This window comes from Rhipicephalus microplus, chromosome 8 (assembly GCF_043290135.1).
Source record: "Rhipicephalus microplus isolate Deutch F79 chromosome 8, USDA_Rmic, whole genome shotgun sequence".
Lineage (NCBI taxonomy): Eukaryota > Metazoa > Arthropoda > Arachnida > Ixodida > Ixodidae > Rhipicephalus > Rhipicephalus microplus.
Window position 1 is genome coordinate 57,620,131 of NC_134707.1, and position 16,907 is coordinate 57,637,037.

Below are 16,907 nucleotides of genomic sequence, written 5' to 3' on the forward strand. Positions count from 1 at the left end.
CGGGTGACTTCGCGGCCACGAATGACTGTTCTATCTTTTTGAGCGGCGGCGTACTGGCGACAGGTGCTTGACCCACCGAGGAAGTGCTGGCGACGGAGTTGGTGTCTGTGTGCGACTCCGACGGCACCCGCACCATCGGCGGCGGGGACCTGCGGCCTCTCTGGCCCGTCCCGCGGATGCCCCTGAAGGCCTGTAGGCTCTCGTTTTTTTCGAGCAACTCTGCAGCTTTGATCACACCGCCCCGCTTCCCACTGGCCTTGTCAGCGATGTTCTCGTCTTCGGAGGGGCTACTGTCCCCCGGCGACCCGGAGACGTCTATGACGACAGCTCGCACGGGTTGAACGCCCTCCATGTCCGTCAAGGGAGTGCCGCCGCCATCCGCCTTCCTGAGCCCCTTGTTCTTCTTGGAGGCAAGAATAGAGCTGCTACGACGTTGGAAACCACGTCGTTTCCAGCCAAACTCGCTGCCACCGCTGCTCGCGCTTCCACCTGCCAAAAACTTCTCGCGCGTCTCACGGATCTTCTGGAGGCGTTCGAGTTGGCGCCGGTTGCGCCGCATCTGCGTGTAGATGTCACCCTGAAAGGCAAGCTCGTTCTGTTGCGACGTACTGGGCTCGGACGACGTGTCTCCCGGTTCGCGGTTGACCCTCGACATGGCGTCGTCCTCAGTGATGACGCTATCGTCCGTTAGGCTTGACTCAACGGTGCCACCGATCGCCCCGGCCTTGGTCGTGGCAGTCAATGTATCGCTGTGGTGGCGATGTAGAGACGTGATCCGGTCGCCGATGCTCCTGGACAGCCTTCGCACGGGATCGAACAAGGTGCCAACGTCACCCCATTCCCATAGCTGTACGAGAACCGTGCCGTACTTCTCGTAGAAGAGTGCTGGGTGGAGCGTCCATGCCATTCCAGCCATGGCTGCGACGAAAGTGGGGACCGGGCTGGCTTTAACCTACGGAGCCCCGCGATAAGCTGTGGAGCTCTTGGCGTAAGAGGGCTGCAGTGAACTTTCCTCTGGCAGCTCGCGGAAAGCTCGAGCTAGCCTTGGCGAAAACCGCGAGTTCGCTTGTCGCGAGACGTCGCCGATGATGATATCTTCGTGGCACTCACGCTCCCACGGTACTCGACGTATGACAAAGAAAAAGAGAAAAAGACAGCCAACTCGAAAGCAAACGAAGGCGCACGGTGACAAATTAAACAAATACGAAAATTATCAACTGAAGGGCACGTAACAAAGACATATATTATGCAGATAAAGGGGACGTGTTGTAGAATGTGTTAGCCTCTAAATTGAAATTCGACACGCGCCTTATACATTTACCTTCCTAAAACGCACTGTTTTTGCGCTGAGACATTTACAAATTATTCTACGGTACGTTGATCTATACGGCTTTGTTCGCAAGTCATGCCAAAAAACGACACAAGCAATCAGGATGGCGCACACTGCAAGACATCCAAAGACACGGTTTTGGATTAAGATTGTTTGATCATCATTCTTTGTCCAAAGAATGAGTATAATCGAGACATCCTGTTTTTTGCTCATAAAGTGTTGATGGGTGTTATACGCAGCTCCCACTCGTTCATAGAAGCGGATCCTCGTGTTTTGAGGCAGAGAAAGCATTCTATTCGGAGCAAGAAATGAGCTGAAAAGCAGCAGCCGTCATTTCCGTCACGGAAACGACGTCACGCAAAAAAAAATACGCGCGCGTACTCAGATTTGCTGGAAGATGTGGCACACAGAAACAGGTGCACTCCCCCCGTCTCCCACTATTTTCACCTTCTATTTTCCCGGCTATGCCCCGCCACAAAGGAAAATAGCCAAAATCCACATCAAAACTTTCTCACCTCGCTGCCCCCTCCTCCTGAAGAAGCTTACTTCCGTATTACATAAATCACCAGTAATTAGCAGGAATAATAGAAATTAACACAAATTAATACCGGTGTCGGCAGCAGACAACTACGGCGCCGCGCATGACCCGAGTTTTGATCTCATAACAGCTTTCGCTGTCAAAAAAAAAAGAAAAACTCAGTAAACACCAAGGACACAATGGGATCCGAACCCACATCCCCTGCGTGCTAGCTCAGTATTCTACCTTGGTACTTCTTTGCAAACTGGCCTCAGGCAGGCTTGATGTCGGTAAAAGAATCGCGTTAATATGAGTAATAGAGTGTTTTTAGAACAGCAAAGGGACGACCAGGTGTCACAAAATGCGCGTTGCGCAGAGAGTGCATCGTCGAATGCTCCAACCGTTTACAGAAAGCTCGATCTTCTTCACATATTAACTGTGGTGCACACTCCCTGTGGACGACTGTAGGGATTGCAAAAGTTTCTGCCATAATTGATCGTCGTCAAGCACAGCACACACACAAAAAAAGGAACGATGTTCCTTGCAAGTGTGCAGCAGGTACCACGCTTCTCCGAAGAATGGCGAAGGATGGCACCTATACAGTTCCCTAGGAGCAGGAAATGGTGTGCAGCAAGACGGGCTGAAGTTGTAATAACCAGAATGCGTTGTAGAATTCCAAATGTTAATTTTTGCACGCACATAACGGGTTTAGCAATCTCTCCTTTTTGCTTCTATTGCAACGAACTTGAAACTATCGAACACTTCTTGTTCAGCTGCCAATGTTTTTTCTAACCCAGAAAGGGAAATATCGAAATTATATTGCGGCAATGTGGTCTGCCGGTTACGTCGGCCATTCTGTTATCATTTGTAGCCTCTGCGCTGGGACACTCGGACAGGGATATTTTTAAGGCTGTCGGAAAGTTTATATCCCCTTCAGGCGCAGCGTCCACATTTGTGGACGCCAACTTCACAGCTCAATATCTCGAAATTTACTTTGAATCTCGCGCGCAACCAGTGCTCTCTCTATCACTACATGTTGCTGCAGCGACCCGTGGCGCCATCTGCCGCAGCTGACACAAAATAACTACAAAAACAACTCTCAAAGATGGACGCCTCCACGTTTTACGGCGGCGCACGTAAGTGGCTCTCACTTTTCAAGCCCTTGCTATGTTTCATTCGAGGTGGCATGAAATTATGCACTTGTCAGTAAGAGCTAAGAGATACCTCATGCCAATAAACAAGACTTTTGCAACTAGAAACTATTTATAACGTCAAAAAGGGTGCGTAAAATACCGCGTCCACGATCGTGGACATTGCGCCTTAGTGCTGCCTTTGTTGCAGGGCAGCCATTTCGCACCGTGTGCGCAGATATGATGGTTATGTGTGATTTTTTGTCTCCAGGACTTGAAGATCATGCTTCAAAACGTCAGAAAGTTGATGATGCGACAGCAGAAGAAATCCTCATGAGAATATCAAATGGAGATATCTCAGATGGCGACTTTTCAGATGACGAATTGGAAGCAGAAAATGAAGAAAACATAGTAAGTTTGCCCTATCGGAAAAAAACGAATGGTGGGCATGGTGGAAACCACCACCCACCATTATGGTGGATTAATGTAGTGGGTGAATGGCGGGAAACGCCCACCATGGCGCATGGTGGGTATGGTGGGTGCTGCAGTGCCGGCAACACTTGATCGCGAAATGACGTCAGAATCACCGTGACGAGCTGCCACAAAAAATAAAAAAGAATTCTATAAAAACGGTATAAAAAACACCCGTCCCGTAAAAAAAAAAAACAAAGTGCCACAGAGGATCGAACGTGCAACCTGCGGATCCCTATTCGAAGACGCTAACCACTGCGCCACACCAACATGCGCTGATTGCGTGTGAAATACTCAGTTGCCATACAAACTTAAGGTTTAACTTAGTTATGTTTGTCGTGTACACAACATAGACAAGATCTACACCTGCTACTAAATATTGCACATTTATTAAACACAAGCAACTGCGGCCTGTAATGATTGCCACTATGTTAATGACACTAGTGCTATTTTTTGCAATTCACAACTTCATGATAAAAAAAAACCAAGTGGACTGAGGAGCAGCGACAGTTTACCGGCGGGGTCTGCCAAGTTTAATATCCGTTTCGCGCTCGTTCTAAAGGGCGACATCTGCTCACGCTTTATGACGCTTCTAGGCTCATTCCTGAGATACGCCCACCTAATTTATTTGATTGAGTATTGGGATGCTTTTCGCGCAATGTAGAGGGCGGTCGCGCCAGCGCAATGCTGTAGCTCTTTCGCTAAAGCAACAACTACATAACGGCTTGGCCAAAACGAATGCAGTGTGCCGGAAACACTACGCTGTCATATTGGTTCACCAAGCACACGAATTGCCACGTCTGAGTTCTCGTACAAAAGCTAGAGAAGTGCCGGCGAGTGGGACCGGCGGCTGTCGGTGAGAAGACACTTAATTACGTTCTCTGGGAGCACTTTAATTGCGTCGCATCGATAGTTGTTGCTTCTTGAGTGGACACCATACACAATGAAAAAGGCTTCATTTAGGTTAGTTGATGCCATATGGCTGCGCTGTATTGTCATACTTAATCGTCGTAATCATGTATTCTGAAACCCGGAAGCACGGATAACACAATTGTACGGGCTCGGTCAGTAGGCCTAACCTTTGGTGGAAATCATGGTGGTAGAACATGTAGTGTACAGATCCCAGCTTTGTACACTATATAAATTGCACACCATTATAAGCCCACCCATCATCTGCTTACTGCTTCCCAGCATTATCGCGATGGTGGGCAGAGCTTCTCAGCTTGGTACACCATGTGGCCCACCATAACAAGCAGCACCCATCATCTGCTTAGTGCTTTCCAGCATTATCGCAATGGTGGGAAGAGTTTCTCAACTTGGTACACCATGTAGCCCACCATAATAAGCACCACCCACCATATGCTTAGGGCTTCCCAGCATTATCGCAATGGTGGGCAGGGTGTCCCATTATTGCCCACTATCTAGCCTCTGCTTTCCACCATCATTTCCACTTTACCCATCATCTGTACACCGTACCACCCAGTATGTCCCAGCATAACCACCATATTTTCCACTACGTCCCACCATAGACATCATAATTTCCACCATGCCCACTATTATTTCCACCATGCCCACTATTATTTCCACTACTCCCACCAAGCTTTCCAGTATCCACCATGGCAATTTTTCCGATAGGGTGCTCGAGATTGTGAGACATTATTTTGTGTTCTCGGGAAACATATGGCACCAAACTGTCTAAAGGTACTTTGACCCTAATTTACGCTGTTTGTTTCAGCCTGCCAATGGTCAGGTGACCGCATCCACGACCACAGCTGCACTGCCTGCACGACCAGACGCCACGGTCAGCTCGAACGCACCTGCGGCATCTACGAAGGCTGAGTTCAAATGGGTGAAGAAAGATTTTGCTCCAAGTGATGTTGACTGCCACTACAATCCTGAAGTAGCCTCGACATGCCAGCAGCCACTTGTGTATTTTAGCAAGTATTTCACCGAACAGATATTTGAAGACCTTGCTGAATTCACAAACAGGTATGTCCTGCAAAGAGACGGTGCCGTATTAGCCACTACAAAAGAAGAGATCAAAATATTTTTTGGAATGCTCATGCTGATGGGTGTTCTGAAATACCCACGCGTCAGAATGTATTGGCAAACTGCAACGAGGATTCCCGCAATAGCCGATTCGATGGGCGTGAAGCGATTCTTCAAAATCAGAGGCGCTCTCCACATAAGCGACGCTAATGAAGAACGGGACCCGAACAGCCAAGACAAATTTTGGAAAGTTAGGCCGTTGCTAGAAGCTGTCAGAAGCCGCTGCTTACAGCTTGTTCCCTTGGAACAGAATAGCATCGATGAACAGATGGTGCCGTTCACAGGACGCATTGCTGCAAAGCAATTTGTGAAAGGAAAACCGAACCCAGAAGGCGTGAAGGTTTTTGTACGCTGCAGTTTTGACGGTCTTGCACATGACTTTGAGTTTTACCAAGGGAAGGGAACGGGAGTGAGCAAAGAACATGCACATCTTGGCCTTGGTGGCTCCGTCGTAATGCGCCTTGTTGAAAGCCTCCCGAAGGCACAGAACATCAAGTGCTACATGGACAATTATTTTACGTCCGTGAAGCTCTTTCTTGAGTTAAAAAAGATCGGCATTTTGGCTAGTGGCACAATTAGGGGAAACCGCTTGGCAGGATGCGTCATGAAAACAGACAAGGAAATGAAGAAAGAAGGACGGGGAAGCTATGATGAGCGGGTTTCCCAGAACGACGAAGTTGTCCTTGTTCGTTGGCAAGACAACGGGACCGTCAACATGGCTTCTACCCACCTTGGAGTTGGAAATATTGGCACCGTGAGAAGATGGAGCGAATCCCAAAAGGTCCACGTTGACATTGACTGTCCAGAGGTAGTCCTGGACTACAACAAATACATGGGTGGAGTAGACAAACTAGACTTCATCATGTCCCTCTACCCAATGCGGACGCGAACGAAAAAGTGGCCTGTGAGAGTGATTTCCCATTTTGCATCTTTTGCGCTCTCCAACAGTTGGCTTGAATACTTAAGGGATGCCAATAAAGCAGGGCTACTAAGAAAAGAGACACTGGACATGATGGCGTTCCAAACAGACGTCGCGAATTGCCTGCTGAACAGCAATAAGCCACAAAAGAAGCGTGGACGTCCGAGCAATGACAACTCCCGAACAGTGAAAAAGAAGGTACCCAATGCTTCACCACTACCAGTCAGCACTGTTCGCTATGATGGGATTAATCATTGGCCGCAGCAAGTAAACATGGCTAACGCACAACGCTGCCGGAGAGAGGAATGCACATCCAAAAGCCGTGTCCGCTGCAGGAAATGCAACATTTTCCTTTGTCTGACATCTCAGAACGACTGTTTTTATTTGTTTCATACCAAATAGACTCTTTCTGATTATTTTTGCGGAAAAGACTTCCTAAGCAGTGTTCCTGCAATGATTATTTGCGAGCCTCCGAAATAAAAGCGTTTGTTTTCTTCTTCTCCACCGTTCATGGGTATTGCAACAAGGAAAGCGAGATGTAAAATATGTATTTACTAGAGCCTATACAACAGGCAGTATGGCGAAAAACCCACGCACAAGCCATGGCGCACCTTCGTCGTCTTCCTTTCCCTGCGTCTTCGTGCGCGCGCTTGGGTAACGGTCACGTGACAATATGACTGCTTTGAGGCGCAATGTCCACATATGTGGACGCCATTGAAAAATTGAACCAATGAATTTTTTTCTGAATTTCTTGTGGATTCCTTCTTTAATAGCGTTATGTATTCATAATCTGAACAAAATTTTTTTTTCGCTACGTCAGATTTAATTCGCGCCTGAAGGGGATCCCCTTCAGGCGCGAATTAAATCTATTCGAGTCGCATATCGATATGCGACTCGAATAGATTTGGTACGTGTATCAACGACTAACAATTCTTTATTCGGCCTTCCCAGTCAAAAGATCTTTAGTCACTGAGAGGTTACACAAAATAGTGCAACTTAAAATCAGAATCATTCATAGGTCCGTTCGATTTGCCTTACACTGCGTGAACTAGCTCCTGGCAGTTCAGATGACAGTGCAGCCAGAGCTGAACTCCTGCACCACCAGTTCAGCGGGTGCAGGCGTAGCGCGACACTAGCTCGACATTGAAATAATTGAAATACGAACGCCGAAGTGCAGCCAGCGCACCGCCGGTAACGTGCTGGCAGCGCCGTGTGTCTCACATGTTCGTCATGAGCTTGCGTATGCTTGAGGGCGTTGGTGTGAAAGCTCGCCAATATCGTCAAAAAAAAAATCCATAGATTCCGCCGCAACAAGTGCAGTCACTGTGCAAAATTTCATAGAACTGATAAGAACTCGACACCACTTCGTTACAGTTGTTACGCTCGTATTGACTAGGTTGCAACGCAACAGAATGCCGAGGTACTGCGAAGAAGTCGTGAGTCAGTACCTTGATTTTTTTTTCTCTAACCTGTCAATATGGACGACCAATGGTCAGTGCTGAAAACGTTAACGTGCTTGGTGGATTTGTGCTACTTCGGTAGACAGCGCACTATACGTACTCCTTGGCCGACCACTGTCGACGATAGTTATAGCGCGAGAACAAAACGACGACTCAGAGACAAGAAGGACACGAAAGACACGAAGGAAGGACACGTGTCCTTCTCGTCTCTGTGTCGCGGTTTTGTTTTCGCGCTATAACTATCGTCATGCCATACCAACTAGCCCAAGCTGCCACACTTCTAAGCAACCACTGTCGACCGTAAAGAGCAGCGTCGAGCCAATCTTGGATTCGCTCAACAGCATAAGTGCGGAATGTGGGTTGCTTGCAGTTAGACATGAGGAGGAATGCAGCAAAGCCGGTTTTCTAGCAAGTGACGGCATGGGGCCTAAAAACGCTACATGATACATAGGTGGCCGACATGTGGATATCAGAAAGCCGACGGAGTCACCAAACTCCCATTTCCTACAACGTGGTTCACGTCTTCATTCAATATCGGCGACAACCATGCGACAACGCCTCTTACAGATGCACATAATTCGTTTTGTATACGCTGGCAGCAACAGCGCCACTGCTTGTACTTGAGCTGCACTACCTCCAAACCGAGTGCAGGGTTTTGTCCGAACTGGCCATGCACGACACCTGCACTTTTTTAAACGAACGGCCTAGTTTTGAGAGCGCCACCTAGCACTACATGAACGAACGGTCGAGTGCTGCACTGCGTGTATCAGTTTAGGCAGTGCAGGTAAATCGAACGGACCTCCTAATTATTGTTACATTAAAAAAATTAATCTCAAAATTATTTTAGCTCTTACTAAATATTAATCATAAATTCAGTATGTATATGTATCGAATAGTATATGTATAGTATGCGTATCCGCCCGACTATTGGCCGATCCCCCTGAGTGGATAGGTGCTAATGTTCCAAAGAGCATCATCATCATCATTAAGAAAGGCTCTCAAGGGCCACTCTTCCAGCTTTCGCTGTGACAGTGCTAAGCGTTCCGCGCAGGCCAGGCGGTGTTCTGAAATATAGATTTTTTTGTAAATCACGCTTATGCTTCACCACATGATGGCCACTTCGTGTGCTTCACAAAAACAATGTTTTAGACCAATAATACCAGTACAGCTCACCAACATACTTATTAAAAAACCACAGCAGTATGCAAGAATACAACCGATTAGCGAAGCTCCTTAGAAATGGGACGCAAACGACTACGCGCCTGATCTTGCTTCCGGCTTTTCATGAACGGGGAGTGCGCAGCGCGCGCTGCTCGGCGAGAGCCATCTGCCGGGAGCGCGCACCTGTTGTTTTGCCCGGCGCGCTTTCCCGGCGCAGGGAGCTTCGACGGCGGCAACGGTGGGGTATGGGCCTACAAAGCTACAAAGGACAGCCACGTGCGGCGCGCGTGTTCGAGACACCTGCTGTGTGAAAAGGTGCAGCTCGACGCGTAGCGAGTTATGGAGCAGCCAGACTCTCAGACACGCACAAAAGCGCTGATACCTTTGGTAATGCTGCTTGCCCACAAGCGAAGCTGCAAGATCGCCAACGACCAGCGATATTTAGCCTGCGTAGCCATGATGCCATGCATGATGCCCTCTTGTCCTGTGACCAGTAGTGCATAGATGGCAGGAGAGAGCGTTACTTGAACGTGCGACCACGCAAACTTAGTTAGGCCTTACCGTCCAACTAAGAGACGGCTGAAGTAATCTTTTTCCACGCAGACATACTTCGTGTACTGCCGGACGCCAGGTCGGGATACACCCCTCTCGGGAAAGTTGAGCGCTCGCTTTGCGAGAACACGGGCGCGTGCTCCGCAACGAGCTATCATGCAGTAACGGCGTGAAACTCCGTACAAGGTAGATACAGCTGGTAGCGAAGGCTCCGTAGAAGCCCATACGCTCAGAAAGTGGAGGTTGATCAGCTGCTCATGGGGGCTTAGCGCCATCTATGTGGGGAGGAAACGCTTTCGGTGGAACAAAAATAAAGCGGAAGTGACGCGATAGCTGGTAAACAAGCGACGTCATTTTCTATGCGCTAGCGCGAAATTTTATCTCGCGTTAATTTGAGACGAAAATGCCCCTGATCGAAGGACTCGCGCTGAGGCGATCGCCGGCGAGTCCTCTACGAATGGGTGTCAAGTAAACGTCAGCTACCCTAATACCGACTCGTGACTAGATAGTGATGTTTAGGAGTACTGCCTCTCACTTTGCCTCTGATTTACAATGGAATGTGTTCATCGAAGTTGTATTCGGCTTTCTTGGCATCTTGCGCCGATGGATTAAAGCAACCAACTGGTTCTTTAGCATGCACAATGCTTGTGTTCTTCAGTTGCAACAGGATGAAATGACGCCCAGTCACGCCAAAATATGACATATCAGTTTTATTCAATGGTCACAATAAATCAAATTTATTAGACTGCACAAAATTGTAATAAGCACAGAAAAATCTGTGGGCAGTAGTTTTTTTTTGCATTATGCTTGGATAAATTACCGCTACCTATGCGAATTGCTGTGTGATAGACGACTTGGCAATCTTCTCAACGATAACGCTAATAGTAGGCACTGCATGCTCAGGAAAGAAACAGGGCTGCAGGAATACCGTTGCATGGAAGTCCAGCGCCTTGAACGTCTTTAGTGCAGAGTCCAACGGGCAGCAGACGATGTGGATTACATTTAACGCCGAGAGCTTTCTTCGGTAACATCGAAAACGATGTGCTGTGCAAGGATGCAGTAGCAGCAAACTTAAGCCTGGTGCCCCATGTCTTCCAGATAAGAAACAAGGGCAATGGTTCGGAATACAGTATTCTTCGTCGGTACCTGCGGAAACTATGTGCTGTGCAAGGATGCAGTAGCAGCAAACATAGGCCTAGTGCCCCATGTCTTCCAGATAAGAAACAGGGGCAATGGTTTGTAATACTGTATTCAGGTATACAGTACTTCGAACCATTGCCCTTGTTTTATATCTGGAAGACATGGGTCACCAGCCATACGTTTGCTGCTACTGCATCCTTGTGCAGCACATTGTTTCCGCAGGTACCGACGAAAGGACTCTGCGTTAAACGTAATCCACATCGTCCACTGCCCGTTGGACACTGCACTCAAACGTTCACCTATGATAAAACGCACCTTACAATTTCGCACACAGCAGAGAACGCAAGCAAGTGCGGAACACTAAAACACGTGAGGAGGTGTGTCATCGCAGACGAATTTTACAAACGTGCCTCATTGAGTGAAAGAGTCATAAGAAGGGGCTTAGCCTTGTGTAGACATCATGGGGCACATTGGTTCTGCTGCCATTTTATTGCAAGATACAGGGTAAATTTACACACATGAGTTCGCATGAGCATGTTACACATATAGAGAATTTACATTCAACTTGGTTCCCAGAGTAGAAGTCCAAGAACTGTCCCAAGCTCACTGCATTGTCTATCCATTCTACCAGCTCCAAGTAGCTATTTCTTTGGTCATGAAACTACCTGCCTGAAAATAGTGCGATGCAACCACATCATTTGAGAGACTCAATATTCTCAATTCATTTTCAGCAATGGTGCACAGCTCACAAAGATTTTGGTTTGAAGTTCACCAACAGGAGGGCACACCAACGATATTGATTGAAGTCTCTGGACAAGCATATAAGCAGAGCTCCCGCTAAAGGGGTACCGTCAAAGTTTCGCAAGCAGCCCCTTTATTGAGTGCAGCTGCCACGTCAGTTAAGTTACTGTAGAGTTCAAAGTAAATCCAGAGGCAAGAGATATATCCACAAGCCAAGACAAGATGCAAAGCATTGCTTAACACCTTAACAACATAACAGCATGAGTTACAAGACACCATAATGTTTTAATAGATTTTAAAATTGACAAAAATAGAAGATGCATTGCTGCAAACAAGGCAGCCCTTTGCAACAGTGACAATATGTTGTGTTCCAAAAGCAAACATGAAATCTTTGACCAGCAGCGTCAGGGCAGCATCATACTAGCTTCATTTACACACAACTGGTGCAAACAAGGCAACCATCACTATGCGTTCATGCTACAAATCTCAACAGGACAGCCACCTGGAAGGACACACATTTGAACAATGGCTCAGTGGTCTCGCAGGGCTCTGTTTAGCATGTCCCGGCAACTCTACAAAAGCTTGCAGAGTATTGAAGGCAGTGGCCGTTCTCTTCCGCTTTAAAACAAGCAGAATTAAAAGAAGGCAAAACATCATAGCCTTAGTGGAAACCTGCGACATAAAAGTGAGCATTGCTGTCAGACTTCTCATACATGGTCAGTTGTACGACGAAGGTCTTGTATAGTTCAGCACTTGCATGCATGGCCTTCAAAAATATGTACAAAAAAAAGAAAGCTCTGCAAGCATTCCACCACAAGAGTCTCTGCAACTATTGCAGTTATTCTGGGACAAGGAAAACCGATGTGGGACGAGTTTTCATTCCAGCCAAGGGGAGAGGGGGGGACAAACGCGGCTAAAGCCGAGACCAAACGGTGCAGCCCATCTCCGTCGCTTGGAGGGAGCGTGCGATAACATCCCCCACCCAGGAGGCCTGCAGTCGAAGGGAAGGGGATCGCTCAAGCAACAACTCGTGATTGTGATCACTGGCAAGCATGCTAGCTCGGCGGCCACCAGAGGGCGGCTCACATACACTTCTATGTGCAGCACTTGAAGTGGCCGTATTCTAGTACACCAGCGTTTTGTACAGTTATGTCACATCGGATCCAATCTGATCCAAAAAAGTTGATCTGCCAGCCTCATTTCATACAGCATTACAATTCGCTGCTATCACATTCCTTGTTTCGCCCTTGCGGTGAAACTGCGACTTTTAGAGGGGCCCTGAAACACTTTTTCAAGTAACCATGGAATGAGTTCACTAGAAGAGCTTATTGCCTCACAAACTCAACGCTGCAAAAAAAAAAAAAAAAAGGAATCCGTCTAGTACGAGCGGAGTTACAAAGATTTGTCGCATGCTGCTATCGCATTTTCTGTTCTCCCGTCCCGACGAAAGCACTGGAAACTGAGCAGGGAGGGATGGCAGGAAGCAAAGAAAATACGTCACGCCTCGTGACCTTGAGAACTCTTTTCTTTCTTCTACTGTGCGGCTTTTTCAGTGTGATCGCACACGTGGGCAAGTTGCGGCCTCCCGCGGCGATTTCTGTAATGACTGAGTGCGACATGTTCAATTCATCCAATGGCTAATAGATGGCTTTCTACGAGTGATTTTAAAGCACCTTCCATCGTTTGTCAAGAGAAGAGGAAGCAACCTTTAGCTGACTTTCATAACTTTTTGTGAATTCCAGGCCGCGTGCAGCGCTATAATATTTGGCTCGCGTGTTCTTGAGAGCCTCTACTACCAATCGGCAGCATTTCCTGACCATGCTCAAAAAGTGTTATGCCGGGGTCCACCACAGCTGCACCGACATATCTGTCATAAATATGACTTAATAAAATATATACTAACAAATGGCAATGAAAAAAAAGCTAGGAAGAAAAGTTCTGTTGCAGGGCATCAAACCAGCAACCTATCACTCTGCAGTGCATACCACTAAGCCACGGAACGTACATCGTCAAGAGTGTCAACAGCAAGCAATTAATATACGCCATGTACCATTTGGTAGTCCTCAGAGCTTCCCAACTTCAGTGCGTTTTCATCATCAGTAGCAAGATGGCGCCACGAGCTTGCATTGAGAACGCTCTGAAGGTTGTTGCCTCCTTCCTCCATGCTTTTCACCTCTTGATGAGCGCCGCCTCCTCAAGATTGTCTCTCCTGCGCATGCACTTATCAGATGTTTGATTCAGCAGAGCACGAACGCACAGTCACTCCGCTCGCTGCCACGCTTACGAAAGAAGCACGCTGTTCATACACCAAGTAAGGATTTTTGAAAGTTGGCATTCGTCCTCTGTATACTTGCGAGTTTGTTTCGTGCGCTTTTGTTTGAACAGCGCACTTTAAGTGTCGAGCCGTGACAGCTCTCAGTCCGTGCCCGTCCTGTGCACGCCCGTTTCGTGCATGTTTTCTGCTTAAGTACGCGCTGCAACTTTCTAGGAGCTTGCAATTCTTCGCGTCACTTTGCAATTTGTTGGTGTAGCATTCATTCCTTTGCCCTTGCGTCTAAACAGTGAACAATAAACGCTAAACTACTTCTGTGCATACACGTTTCACTTTCGTGTTACAATACCGATTCCCAGAGAGAGGGATCAGCTGCTTTTCTTTTTTGTTATGCACAGACACCATTTTCTTTTTTAACCAGAACGCACAAGTGTCAAACCACCGAGTTGGCAAGCACGAAGCACAGCGGCCAAATGAACGAGAATATGCACATGCCCTCAATGAGCAGTGATGTGCACCTGTCTTTGCCAGGCTGTTCCAGGAACAGGACACCAAACCCGCTTCTTTTGAGCACCATTACTGCGATCATTTCTTTCTTTTTCTCAATGCTGCCACCAAGTTGTAAAAGAAACTTCAGCAGAAGGGTGAACCGATGAACGCACCAGCAACAAATGGTCAGGCTGGCAGCTAACTCTTTTAAATATGGTATCGTGTAACTCTAGAAAATGCTGGTGTGAAATAATACAGCCGCGCCAGAAAGAGAGGCTCTTCTCGCAGTCTTTTCGCATGTAGAAGGGTTCACAATTCATTCGCACTAATGCCCGCCGTGATTGCAGGCACATAGCGATCAAGACCGGGCCCTTAGAATCAAAGTTCACGGCTGCTGCTGGAGCGAGCCTTTACGAAACCGAAACAATAACCCTCCGATTAAATAAACAGACTATGCTTCAGACACTTCTCCGGGCACGGCGCTTGATGGCTTTCGCACCTTGCCGCTAAATTGCAGTGTTACGGCCCAGTACAGCGCTGATAAGGAAGTTTGGCGCAGCAGGAGCAGCTCAGCGCAGATACACAAGTTTGGCGCACAATGGCACAAATAGCACAGCTGTTCCACCCCCAGACATCGGCAACCCTGTTATTCTCGGCGTGTTCCTCCATCAGCGCTGCAAGTGTCTCTACTGCTCGACACAAGAATAAGGGGACAAACAGGTGGCAGTTCATTCTTTCCAAATACATGCAGATGCAAACATACTATACGGCTGCATATAGTGGCTACTGCGTCATGACAATACCACTCTTCATCCAGATGGTCAGGAGAGTACAACATTCCATGCATCTGAATGCTCAGAACGAGAGACAAACATTTTCATGGGACTGGTCACACTTGTAAGGCTGCTTTGCATTAGGAACCACTTCAAACAACAGTGCAATCACTGCGTCGTCAAGGCTAAAAACGGCACAACGCTAAAAGCAAATTTCGCGCCCAGAGCTAAAAAAAATGTATCCCGTGCCATTCCAAAATACAACAGTTGTTACGCTTAGCTTACTAAGCACGAAAGCGAAAAAATATATATATGCATATAAATAATGGGGCCAGCTGGGGAATGTGTCCAAGATGCTAACAATTGGAGCCTAGGCGGGACAAGAGTCCGCAGCGCCAAAACTGCAAATAAAAGCGGGAAGGCACTATTCCGAAAGTGGCCTGGGAAGCACTACGCGTTATGTGAACTCAAGCATGCAACAGTTAAGAGATGGCCTCGCAGCCAGTCCTCGTGCTGCCCACAATAACACAGCACCTGGAAAAAAAAAGGGGGGGGGTGGAGACTGGAGACCGGACCAGTCTGTCGCCACAAGCACGTTAAAACTCAAGCGCAGACGGCACAAAAGTGTCCCTTTTCAAAGCCTCAGAAAGGTCGCTAGTCTTTGAAGACGTGTGTCGCGACACTAGCAGTGGTCGTCAGTGGAAACGTTCTGGCTTCTCTGAACACCTTCACTGCGTTTTCAGCTGAATATTTCCAAGCGTCAGGGCACCAAAAAGCGTTTTAAAAAGATGTCACAGTTCCGACCGCTTCCACAGTGCAGGCCATGCCACACGGGAGCGGCAACCGGCTCGTCAACCAAACGCCCAGGCGCATTCTTCATGGGTTGCGCCTGTTCGTTTGGTGCAGGCGAAACCGATTGGCCGGCTGCTGGGGCCGGTTTGCCACCAGGAAAGCAGTCCGGGAAGTTGGAGTCGCTGCTGATATCGACTGTGGCAGACTCGAGGTGCTCATGCTTTTCCGCATTGTTCTTCTCACGGACTGAGCACCGCTTCTTATGCTGCCTGGTGCCACTGAAAATGAGAGATGGGCATCTCTTAGTTACTTTGTTTGGTTTTCAATGGTGCAAAAGCAGCTGAAGCTATGCTGCACTGGGCACATGGTGATAGATACTGAACAATGAAATGATGATAACAGCTTATTGGAAAATTCGGTCTCTTAAGGTTCAGCACAGGAGACCATCTCCAAGAAGAAGAGCAAGGTTAATAGACACGCGTATCATTGGCTAAAATACTTCCGCCTGTGCAACAGTACAGGGACGTTCAATTAGGACGTATGTAACACCCGTGTCACACGGTAAACCTAATGTCAATTACAGCAAATGTCATTCGTTTGTATTGTCACGCTTGCCGTCATATGGGTGAACCAATGCATTCGATGAAAAGGAACTTTTCTTCCGAAAGCGTTTCCGAAACATTCCTGTTCAATTTCAGAATGAATGCGTAGCCTCGACGCCAGGGACCTCTTAGGGATGGCTACTGCCCGACATAAAAGTAACTTTCGTAATTTGTAACTGTCATACTCTTTAGAAAGCTACCCTCAAATACAGTGGCTGGATGCCGGCCACAAGTTGACTGTCTGATTGCGAGCGTTTTTTGGCGAGGCAGGAGGCGACTACACGAATTAGCTGATGCTGTCGCATTTCTGCAGCTGGAGCATCAATCGTACTCCCACGCTTCAAACTGACAGCATCTGTTGAAAGTCGCGCGAAACGGCTGCTTTCGTAATCTTGGTGCAACTTTTTAGTGATAAAAATTATGTCGAAGGGTGCATGCATGTTTCACGCAAGTATTGATATGCTTTTATTTCTACAGGAGGGCTAACGTGTGTGCAATCATACACATCA

At 47.6% G+C, this 16,907-nt stretch overlaps 1 protein-coding gene across 4 annotated transcripts in view; it reads right to left on the bottom strand.

Annotated features, from left to right (window-relative positions):
- Positions 1–15,634: 15,634 nt before the first annotated feature.
- Positions 15,635–16,907, bottom strand: part of LOC119165449 (uncharacterized) — a 61,031-nt gene continuing 59,758 nt past the window's right edge. For 3 of the 4 annotated variants that reach the window (XM_075871895.1, XM_075871894.1, XM_075871896.1), the window contains one exon: positions 15,635–16,074. In XM_075871895.1, coding sequence (XP_075728010.1) covers positions 15,881–16,074 — 194 coding nt within the window. In that variant the 3' untranslated portion in view covers positions 15,635–15,880. The remainder of the gene's footprint in view (positions 16,075–16,907) is intronic. The other variant, XM_075871897.1, reaches the window with a different exon arrangement.